The 12,167-nt window shown below is 47.0% G+C and overlaps 1 protein-coding gene across 1 annotated transcript in view; it reads left to right on the top strand.

Annotated features, from left to right (window-relative positions):
- The window catches only part of COL22A1 (collagen type XXII alpha 1 chain), a 573,554-nt gene that overhangs the window by 550,735 nt on the left and 10,652 nt on the right, over window positions 1-12,167 (top strand). Inside the window, exon 60 of the mRNA XM_069732369.1 lies at window positions 11,699-11,743. Coding sequence (XP_069588470.1) covers window positions 11,699-11,743 — 45 coding nt within the window. The remainder of the gene's footprint in view (window positions 1-11,698; window positions 11,744-12,167) is intronic.

The following is a 12,167-nucleotide window of genomic DNA, read 5'->3' as shown; positions in this document are numbered from 1 at the left end:
ACCATTTATAACCACCCTCTGCTTTCTATCACTAAGCCAGTTACTAACCCATTTACACACATTTTCCCCCAGACCAAGCATTCTCATTTTGTGTACCAACCTCTTGTGCGGCACGGTATCAAACGCTTTGGAAAAATCGAGATATACCACGTCCAATGACTCACCGTGGTCCAGTCTATAGCTTACCTCTTCATAAAAACTGATTAGATTGGTTTGACAGGAGCGATTTCTCATAAACCCATGCTGATATGGAGTTAAACAGTTATTCTCATTGAGATAATCCAGAATAACATCCCTCAGAAACCCTTCAAATATTTTACCAACAATAGAGGTTAGACTTACTGGCCTATAATTTCCAGGTTCACTTTTAGAGCCCTTTTTGAATATTGGCACCACATTTGCTATGCGCCAATCCTGCGGAACAGACCCTGTCTCTATAGAGTCCCTAAAAATAAGAAATAATGGTTTATCTATTACATTACTTAGTTCTCTTAGTACTCGTGGGTGTATGCCATCCGGACCCGGAGATTTATCTATTTTAATCTTATTTAGCCGGTTTCGCACGTCTTCTTGGGTTAGATTGGTGACCCTTAATATAGGGTTTTCATTGTTTCTTGGGATTTCACCTAGCATTTCATTTTCCACCGTGAATACCGTGGAGAAGAAGGTGTTTAATATGTTAGCTTTTTCCTCGTCATCTACAACCATTCTTTCCTCACTATTTTTTAAGGGGCCTACATTTTCAGTTTTTATTCTTTTACTATTGATATAGTTGAAGAACAGTTTGGGATTAGTTTTACTCTCCTTAGCAATGTGCTTCTCTGTTTCCTTTTTGGCAGCTTTAATTAGTTTTTTAGATAAAGTATTTTTCTCCCTATAGTTTTTTAGAGCTTCAATGGTGCCATCCTGCTTTAGTAGTGCAAATGCTTTCTTTTTACTGTTAATTGCCTGTCTTACTTCTTTCTTTAGCCACATTGGGTTTTTCCTATTTCTAGTCCTTTTATTCCCACAAGGTATAAACCGCTTACACTGCCTATTTAGGATGTTCTTAAACATTTCCCAATTATTATCTGTATTCTTATTTCTGAGGATATTGTCCCAGTCTACCAGATTAAGGGCATCTCTAAGCTGGTCAAACTTTGCCTTCCTAAAGTTCAGTGTTTTTGTGACTCCCTGACAAGTCCCCCTAGTGAAAGACAGGTGAAACTGCACAATATTGTGGTCGCTATTTCCTAGATGCCCGACCACCTGCAGATTTGTTATTCTGTCAGGTCTATTAGATAGTATTAGGTCTAAAAGTGCTGCTCCTCTGGTTGGATTCTGCACCAATTGTGAAAGATAATTTTTCTTGGTTATTAGCAGAAACCTGTTGCCTTTATGGGTTTCACAGGTTTCTGTTTCCCAGTTAATATCCGGGTAGTTAAAGTCCCCCATAACCAGGACCTCATTATGGGTTGCAGCTTCATCTATCTGCTTTAGAAGTAGACTTTCCATGGTTTCTGTTATATTTGGGGGTTTGTAAAAGACCCCAATGAGAATTTTGTTACCATTTTTCCCTCCATGAATTTCGACCCATATGGACTCGACATCCTCATTTCCTTCGCTAATATCCTCCCTTAAAGTGGACTTTAGACAAGACTTTACATAGATACAAACCCCTCCTCCTCTCCGATTTTTACAATCCTTTCTAAACAGACTGTAACCCTGTAAGTTAACTGCCCAGTCATAGCTTTCATCTAACCATGTCTCGGTTATTCCCACTATGTCAAAGTTACCTGTAGATATTTCTGCTTCTAGTTCTTCCATCTTGTTTGTCAGGCTTCTGGCGTTTGCGAGCATGCAGTTTAGAGGATTTTGTTTTGTTCCAATCTCCTCGCTGTGGATTGTTTTAGAAATGTTCTTACCTCCCTTCTGAGTACTGTCCTTTTAAGCTACTGTGTGTACTCTGCACCCCCCACCTGTGGGAGTATTGTAGTTTAAGCCGCTGTGTTTTCCTTGAATCCCTCCGCCTGTGGGAGTACTGTCCTTTAAGCTGCTGTGTTACTCTGCACCCCCACCTGTGTGAGTACTGTTCTTTAAGCTGCTGTGCGTACTCTGCACCTCCTGTCTGTGGGAGTGCTTTCCTTTAAGCTGCTGTGTGTACTCTGCACCCCCCGCCTGTATAGCGCTCTGCCACTAAGGGGAGCAGCGGTACGTCTGATGGCATTAAGGAGTTCTCCTGACCAGGTATCACTAGAACACATTACACTTCACACTCCGGCCACTAGGGGGAGAAAAAGGCTTTATTTATTGGGCCACTCCTCACACTGGAAAAACTAGGGGCTGGGGAGGAAGTTAGTCAGAAGCTGACTGGGTTGGATTCAGGCAACATCCCGTGGCAGGGGGTGTTGCAGGAGGAGGCACAGGGGGGTCCCTGTCAGGCGTGGGAACCTGGCAGGTGCCTAGCGAACAGAACGTAACGGAACCGCGCCTGCACACCTTGCGGCGGTATCCTAAGAGAGAGACAAGAAGGGAAGAATATTGTGGAACAGTGTAAACGAGATCAGCACAAAGGAGAGCCAGTAAGAGTCGTGCCGAGAGAGGAAGGCAACATCTTACTGAGGCGCGTAGTCGGTGGCCGGATCACCGTAGGAATAACTGACTTCAGGCCTTACTTCAAATTCCGCTGGACAGTTGATTATAGGTTGGCTGTCTACCTTTTACACCTACGAAGACATAGGGGGCAACATTGGGAGAGGGGCGTCTCTAGGGTCCCGGAAGACCTCCAAGCCTTCCCGTCAAACGGGTGGTGTCCTAGCCAAAATATACCTGGGGGACGTTAGAAACTAGCAACATCTGGAACCAAAGAACGAGAGAGAGAGAGAGCTGTAGAGAATGAACGAAGGAGAACAGCAGTTGTGAGGACTATTCCGAACGCTCAGCAGGGTAGGACTACAACACACAGGCGCTATTGGTAGGCAACGATTTCCATCTGCGAGGGAAACTCTGGATGTGCCCATCGGACCGGCCGGTCTCTGATAGCTCGGTTGAACGTGCTCTGGACTGAGTGTATTGAAGCCTTCAGTAAAAAGGTAAAGAGACTGCAACCTTGTGTCCTCGTTATTGCCTGCGCCTCACACCATCACCATCCACCAAACCGAGAAGCCCTGGGGACATACTTCACCTGTGGGAAGGTATACCATCCAACTGCCATTCCATCACCCCCGCGGACCCCACAGCAGCGTCGGTCACCCTGACCGAACACCACAGGTGGCGTCACGAACCCCTGACAGACTGCAATACTACTTTCATTGGACGCCCCTTAGCAGGGTCGCGGACCGGGTCTAGCCACCGTGACCGCCTCAGAACCGAACCCGAGAGGCCCGGTACCGAAACACGTGGCCCTGTGTTTGGGGACGCTCCATATACTCAGCACCCCCGCCTGTGGGAGATCTTTCCTTTAAGTCGCTGTGTGTATTCTGCACCCTCCGCCTGTGGGAATACTGTCCTTTAAGCTGCTGTGTGCACTCTGCATCCCCCTGCCTGTGGGAGAACTGTCCTTTAAGCTGCTGCGTATACTCTGCACCCCTCCATTTGTGGAAGTACTGTCCTTTAAGCCACTGTGTGTACTCTGCACCCCCCACCTGTGGGAGTACTGTCCTTTAAGCCACTGTGTATATCCGGTACCCCTTGTCTGTGAGGGTACTGTCCGTTAAGCCACTGTGTGTACTCTGCACCCCCACCTGTGGGAGTACTGTAGTTTAAGCCGCTGTGTTTACTCTGCATCCTCCCGCCTGTGGAAGTACTGTCCTTTAAGCTGCTGTGAGTACTCTGCACCCTCTGCACCTTCCACCTGTGGGAGTACTGTCCTTTAGCTGCTGTGTTACTCTGCACCCACACCTATGGGAGTACTGTCAGTTCGAATCTCGGCTTCAGGAAAATGGCCGCCGCGATGTCCATCTGCGCACGCGCGGCATCCCGCGGCCATTTTCCTGAAGCCCCGGGAAGCAGGAGACTCCATCTGCGCACGCGCGGCCTCAGGAAGATGGCCGCGCCCACCGAGAAACCGCTGAATAGCGGCGAGCGCGCTTTTTCTACAGCTGCGCAGTGCATTCGGCACTTGCGCATGCGAGAAGCACTACGCCACCAACGGGAACATAAGCAAGATGTGGGGGAGAAACACCGCTGTGACCACGCCCATCTGACCAGACCAGCCTGATTGACAGGCGAAAAAGGCCACTTTTGTAAGGTATTTCGGCAGCATAGGTAGGGAATCAGGGGACAAAAAATACCCTATTGTAAAGCACAGCTCAGGCCCTATTTAACGGTATTTTTATCTCCTACTGAAAAAACGGGGTGACAGGTTCCCTTTAAGCTGCTGTGTGTACTCTGCACCCCCTGTATGTGGGAGTACTGTCCTTTAAACTGCTGTGTGTACTCTGCACCCGCCATCTGTGGGAGTACTGTCCGTTAAGCCACTGTGTGTACTCTGCACCCCTCGTCTGTCGGAGAACTTTCATTTAAGCCACTGTGTGTACTCTGCACCCCTGCCTGTGGGAGAACTATCCTTTAAGCTACTGTGTGTTCTCTGCACCCCCCATCTGTACGAGTACTGTCCTTTAAGCTGCTGTGTGTACCGTGCACCCCGCCTGTGGAAGAACTGTCCTTTAAGCTGTTGTGTGTACTCTGCACCCCCATCTGTGGGAGTACTGACTGTCCTTTCAGCCGCTGTGTGCACTCTGCACCCCCCGCCTGTAGAGTACGGTCATTGAAGCCACCGTGTATACTTTGCACTCTCCGCCTATAAAGTACTGTCCCTTAAGCCACTGTCTGTTCCCTGCACTCAGTACTGTTAATTTAAGCCGTTGTTTTTTTCTAGTCGTCTGAAACATAAATTATTGGCATCAGTCGTCTCATAGCCATTAGTGGGCCAAAGGAAAAAAAATTCAGGATTGCTGTGTGTTTTCTAATAGTTTTTCAAATTAATATATCATCAGTAATCTCATTGTCATTTCTAGGCCCAAAAAAGAATTTCTTTTTACTGGTGTGTGCTTATTATTACTTTGGGAAATAAATAATTGACATCAGCCATCTTGTTGCCATTGGTAGGCCAAAGAAATAATTTTTCAGGATCTGTGTTTTTTTTCTAGTACTGTTGCAAATAAATAAGTCTACTATTCCGCCATCTCTTTGCGAGTAGTGTTTAGAAGCCTCCAAAAATGAGGAGAGCATCAAGTAAGGGACATGGATATGGCTGTGGTGGTGTAGCTGATGCAGGGAGAGAACATGGTCATTCTGTACCTGCTCTGTGCCCAAATACAACACCTTCCTCTGGTGCACATAGGCGACCGGGCGTTATGTGTCTTTTTGTGGGCCCAAATACAACTGCATGAATGGTGAAGCCACAAGATTTTGAGCAGGTGTTAGATTACATAGCTGAGAGTGGCTCCAGTTCCTTTGAATTATCTTCCACCTGGTCGATTGCAGAAAGTGCCCAGTGGGCATCTGAGGACCATGGTTAACCAATTTCCACCTCACCCCCTTGCAAATCAGCCAAGCAGTTTGAGTCTCAAGTCATGCAGCCGTCTCTTCTGCTTTTTGATGACTCCACTCGCTGGGGTTCTATGGCACATTCACTTGCCCCTGCTCCAGAAGTGGAAAAGACTGAGTGCAATGATGCCCAATCGCTTGTTAGGTTAGATGATGAGTACATGTCAGATGATGATGAAACTTCATTCCCAACTGCAGTGGCTTTCTGCAGTTTGCAGACTGGCAAGGAGGATAGGGTTGAGGCGTCGGTGAAAGGTGATTCGGTGGATGATGGGGGTCATAGACCCCACATGGAGCGGAGGCCATCCTAGTGACATACGCAGTTCAGAGGAAGATGAGGTTTGACAGCAGCATAACAAAACTGGGAGCAGGGTACAAATGCACAGCAGGCAGCCCCTAGCCAGTAAATCAGCTGCCATTTCCCACCATGCAGCTGACATAAGCACACCAAAGGCAGCTCAAAGGAGCTCTCTCACATGGCATTTCAAAAGGGAATGTACTGCCAACAAGCGACAGGTGGTTTGCACTCTGTGCCTCCAAAACCCCGAAGTGTGGCCCGACATAAGGCATAAATGTTCTGAACCTTAGCACCACCTATATGACGAGGCATCTGAATTCCAACTATGAGATGTAGTGGAGTACACACCTTAAAACCATGACAGATATTAGCCTCCTCCTGCTCCCTCTTCTGATGTGGTCTCAGCCTCTTCCTCCCGCTTGCGATCAACAGGGCAATCTGCCTCCCCAGAAAGAGAGGACGTGACACCATCACCACCCCCACTATCAGTGTTACTGAGCATCTCCACACCATCCAATGGAAGTGTTCAGCTTTCCATCCCCCCAAATACTTGAGAGAAAGAGGAGATACCAACCTAGCTACCCGCGAGCCATGGTCCTGAATCACAGCATTTCCAAATTACTGGCCTTTGAAATGCTGCCATTCCGGCTGGTGGAGATGGACAGTTTTAAAAAACTGGTGTCAGTGGCTGTCCTACATCTGTTGTTCCCAGCCACCATTATTTTCCAGCCGTGCCATCCCTTCCCTGCACAAACATGTCGTGGACCAAATCAAGTGAGCAATGCGCAAAACCATCAATGGTAAGGCCCAAATAACCACCGATATGTGGACCAGTAAGCATGGCCAGAGATATTACATCTCCCTATCTGCCCAATGGGTAACTGTAGTGGTGGCTAGGACAGAGGCGGAAGGCGTTCTACCTCATTTCGTATCACCACCGAGCATTGCTGGACATTTATCTGTCCAAGTTTTCTCCTATTCCTACCCTTCCTGGGGTCAAACCGCAAAAAGATGAGTGGTTGGTGCTGGTGAACCTCTTGCATGGCCTGGTGGTGTGTGAAAACGGGGGAAATCTCATAGCAGCTCTGAGCCTAGCAGGTTTGACTCACATCCCTTGCCTGGCACATGTGCTAAACTTGGTGGTGCAGATCTTCCTGAAAAACTTCCCACACATGTCGAAGGTGGTGCTGAACATGCAGGCAGTGTTTGAGCACTTTCGGCATTCTCACCCTGCTGCTTGCATGGCTGTGCTGCAGCATCACCTCTGCCTTCCCAGTCACCGGCTGATATGTGACGTACTAACAAGATGGAACTCCACCCTGCAGAACAACATGACTTCACCACCAATGAGTGAGACTCCATGCAGGACCTTTGCCGTGTTGAGCTGCATTGAATTATCCACCAATATGGACAGCACTGAGGATGCCCTCATCAGCGTTGCTATACTACTTATGTGCATGCTGGAAAAACACATTTCAGGCCAGATAAGATTGCGACACAGGAGGAAGAGGAGCAGAGCCATTTGACACCGTTATCAGGCCTGTCGGCCATACAAGACTCAGAGTGTAAGTTACTGTCCGAACATCGGCCATGCACCCAACTGTACACCCAGGGGACAGATTGGGAGGATGATGCTGATGATGAGCAGGAACAACCATGTTCACAGTAGGGTAGCACTATGATCAACAAACGGCATCACTGGAGCGTGGCTGGGGGATAGTGAAAACCCAGACGATATTTCTCCCACTGAGGACAACTTTTCATTGTCTCTGGGCAGAATGGCGCACATGAGCCAATACATTCTGCAGTGCCTGCACAACAACCGTCAAGTTGCCCGTTCTGTTACCAGTGCAGATTACTGGGTGGTCACCCTGATGTAACCCTTCTACAAGGACAATGTACCATCATTACTTCCGTCACTGGAGAGGGATTGCAAAAAGCGTGATTGCAAGCACAAGCTGGCAGAAAATCTAATAATGGCTTTCCCACCTGACAGTGGAGGCTCAGTGGTACAACAAGGCAGAGGTGGAAAAGGAAGTCACCAACGCAGCTGGCCACCCCCAGCACCTCGAAAGGCCGCGTTATCATGGCCGAAATGTGGCAAAACTTTATGAGCACACAGCAACATCCGGCATCACCATCTGATATGGTCCATATTAGCAGGAGGCAGCTTTACCACAACATGATGGAAGACTACCTGTCCATACTTCTTCACGTACTAACAGATGGGTCTGTCTCATTTAACTTCTGGGTCCAAACTACTGGGCGCATGGCCTGAGCTTGCCATTTATTCTTTGGAGGTGCTGGCCTGCCCTGCAGCAAGTGTACTGTCCGACCGTGTGTTTAACATGGCGGAAGGTGTGATCACAGACAGAAGCATCCACCTGTCCACGTCCACCTTGGGTAAGCTAACACTCCTTAAAATGAACCAGGCATGATTTCCCGGGACTTATCCATACCGTTGGATGACTAAACAACTATAACAGCCGCACCCAGCCAGTCTTCAAATCTATTTGTCATTTGTTTCATTTGGGGACCTCCTCCCCAAATAAAAAAAACAAACAAAACTGTGTTGGCTACCTCCTTCTCCAAATCTACCACCTATACTGCCACGTCCACATTCTCCTCAAATTGGACCTGTTCCTCCTGATTCAAGATTCTTATTTTTATTTGTAACCTATTTAGAATAGGGACAGGACACAGCTGTAGTTAGGGAAAATTTTAGGTTTTGTGTGTGCGCAGTTTACAAAAACACTCTGTGTGCTCTGCACCCATCTCTGTAATATTACCACTCATAACCAAAAGTTTTTACAATCTTCAACTGTGTCGAAGTGAGTGATGTGCATCTAGACATATTTTTCTATGCTTACGCAGCCATGTCTGTGATCGTACTGTGTCAAAAGCTTCTGTGTGTAATCTCTAACCCATATCTGTGTGAGTAATGTGCCTTTAAGCCTCTGTGTGTACTCTGCAGCCCTGCCTGTGGGAGTATTTTTCTTTAGCCGCTGTGTGTACTCTGAAGCCCTGCCTGTGGGAGTATTGTTCTTTAAGCCTCTGTGTGTACTCTGCAGCCCTGCCTGTGGTAGTATTTTTCTTTAGCCACTGTGTGTACTCTGCAGCCCTGCCTGTGGGAGTATTGTTCTTTAAGCCTCTGTGTGTACTCTGCAGCCCTGCCTGTGGGAGTATTTTTCTTTAGCCACTGTGTGTACTCTGCAGCCCTGCCTGTGGTAGTATTTTTCTTTAGCCACTGTGTGTACTCTGCAGCCCTGCCTGTGGGAGTATTGTTCTTTAATCCTCTGTGTGTACTCTGCAGCCCTGCCTGTGGGAGTATTGTTCTTTAAGCCTCTGTGTGTACTCTGCAGCCCTGCCTGTGGGAGTATTGTTCTTTAGCCGCTGTGTGTACTCTGAAGCCCTGCCTGTGGGAGTATTGTTCTTTAAGCCTCTGTGTGTACTCTGCAGCCCTGCCTGTGGGAGTATTGTTCTTTAAGCCTCTGTGTGTACTCTGCAGCCCTGCCTGTGGGAGTATTGTTCTTTAAGCCTCTGTGTGTACTCTGCAGCCCTGCCTGTGGTAGTATTTTTCTTTAGCCACTGTGTGTACTCTGCAGCCCTGCCTGTGGTAGTATTTTTCTTTAGCCACTATGTGTACTCTGCAGCCCTGCCTGTGGGAGTATTGTTCTTTAATCCTCTGTGTGTACTCTGCAGCCCTGCCTGTGGGAGTATTGTTCTTTAAGCCTCTGTGTGTACTCTGCAGCCCTGCCTGTGGGAGTATTGTTCTTTAGCCGCTGTGTGTACTCTGAAGCCCTGCCTGTGGGAGTATTTTTCTTTAGCCGCTGTGTGTACTCTGAAGCCCTGCCTGTGGGAGTATTGTTCTTTAAGCCTCTGTGTGTACTCTGCAGCCCTGCCTGTGGGAGTATTTTTCTTTAGCCGCTGTGTGTACTTTGAAGCCCTGCCTGTGGGAGTATTGTTCTTTAAGCCTCTGTGTGTACTCTGCAGCCCTGCCTGTGGGAGTATTTTTCTTTAGCCGCTGTGTGTACTTTGAAGCCCTGCCTGTGGGAGTATTGTTCTTTAAGCCTCTGTGTGTACTCTGCAGCCCTGCCTGTGGGAGTATTTTTCTTTAGCCGCTGTGTGTACTCTGCAGCCCTGCCTGTGGGAGTATTGTTCTTTAAGCCTCTGTGTGTACTCTGCAGCCCTGCCTGTGGGAGTATTGTTCTTTGTGTGTACTCTTCAGCTCTGCCTGTGTGGTATTTTGGGCCATTACAGGGAAAAAATCCAGCTTCCAAAAATAGTCCAATTTATTGAGACTAAAATGCAAAGTCCAAAAACATAGTGAACAAGAGAGTGAGTAGCAGCAGGCCATTGTCTTGGTGTGAAATTTGTCATCAGCTTCTGTGGGATAAATGTGGAAACATGCTCTGAAATTTTTAACTGGACTGCTGGTTACAAGCCTCGCCGCGGACCGCCAGCTTGATCCAGGGTCATACTGCAAGCTTTTCATCGGCGGCGTTTAGAACGTACGCTGCGGGTTGTGGGAGTACTGTGCCCCATTCTCCCACTCTTACACTCTCAACTTCTGTGGTATAAATGTGGAAACATGTTCTGTGGGTGAAATTTGTTATAAGCTTCTGTGGGGGTATTGTGTCCAAAAGCCTCTCTGTACTCTAGAGCCGTGTCTGTATGATTAGCGTGCCTAAAAAAAATCATTTTACTCTACCCTTGTGACGGGGCCTAAATTCCATTAAAGGATTTAACTACTCATTCCAATTACAGAGTAATTCCAATTGCTCTAAATTGTCATGGATGGCTATTCTATCTTGCAATATCAGCTGCTGACTCAGTAGAGAAGTGGTTCATTTTCTTGACTGCTGCCTTCCCTGGATGTGGTACACATTTATCATGCTCCGGAACAGAAACCTGATTCTCCGTAACGTGTGTGTACTCCGCCACCCTGCCTGTGTGCGGTTTGAGATTAGATAGCAGAGAGTGCCTCCAGTTCCTTTACTTTGTGTTCCACCGGGTCCCTTCTTAACCAAGACCCCAGTTCGAATAAACAAAAATAACTAGAAATGGAGTACTATTTCCATTATCTCTAGTTGAAGTATTCAGGCATGGTCGCCTGCACTGAACAATATTTTTTTTCAAAGGAAAGAGCAACAGCATTGGAGAGGCACCCCAAGGCAAAGTGGCAGGGACTAGCGGTAGCAAGCCTCATGGTGGACCGCTTTTTATCGGCGGCTGCTGTACTGTACTCTACTTATTCCTTCCAAAGACCGTACTGAGGAATAGGGGGCACTCATTGCGGGTGGAAGAAAGGCGATTCCGGCAACTAAACAGGAAAGGGTTCTTTACAGTTAGAGCAGTCAGACTGTGGAATGCCGACCACAAGAGGTAGTAATGGTCGACACTATAACAGCATTTACACAAGGGCCGGATGATTTCCTTGATACACATAACATTGCAGGTTATAGCTAGATTAGATGACGAAATGTACAATTGGTGGAGAAAGATGGAAGTTGATGAACTGAGGTATTTTTTCAACCTACCTACCAATTTATCTTCATTTTACAGCCCCCTTCCCCTGACTATGACCATTTTACAGCCATTTTAGAGCACTGAAGTTCAGGTCCGCATTGATTTCTATTGGGTTCAGGTCCGGGGTCAAATTCGGACGCAAACCAAACTTTTGGGTTCGCTCTTCTCTAATAATGACACCAATTCTAGAGCGCCTTTTCTTTTAACTCAATATTGCTGACTTCTTCTTTTATTCCTCCTCAACAGTCATATTCTGTACTGTAAAATCCATACGAAAAGTCTCACAAATTGTCATATTCTTTCAAAAATTATATTTTTTTGTTTGTTTTTCTTTACCTTCAGGGATCTCCTGGAAATCCAGGGGAACGTGGACCTAAAGGAGAGAGAGTAAGTCATATATTGTACTTTTGGGCATTTTATTCCGTGTTGCTATTTTGCACGGCTCCCATTATTTTATGGTCACTTATTTATTGGAGGCAGTGGAACCAGTAAAGATATTTGGGGGCTGCCCACGGTGGGATGATGGAGGGTATGGTGATCAGGAGAAGGCAGATACCATTTGCAAAAGATTGTCATCCTCTGGACCTGTCTAATTACATACCTGTCTGTACATTCAGTTTATATGTTTAATATATGAAGTAGCTGATGACTCTCATGGATTCCTATAATTTCCTGGATAATGCGGATCCTACAAAGTAGACGAATTGTAACGTGACTTTCTGAAAACTCTTGAGACTTGAGATGTTCAACAGAAATAGGTCTTGATCCCAAGTGATGTCTAAGCTTCTTATAATTCTTAACACTGTGGATC

Source organism: Ranitomeya imitator, chromosome 6 (assembly GCF_032444005.1).
Source record: "Ranitomeya imitator isolate aRanImi1 chromosome 6, aRanImi1.pri, whole genome shotgun sequence".
NCBI lineage: Eukaryota > Metazoa > Chordata > Amphibia > Anura > Dendrobatidae > Ranitomeya > Ranitomeya imitator.
This window is presented reverse-complemented; position numbering and strand designations above follow the sequence as displayed.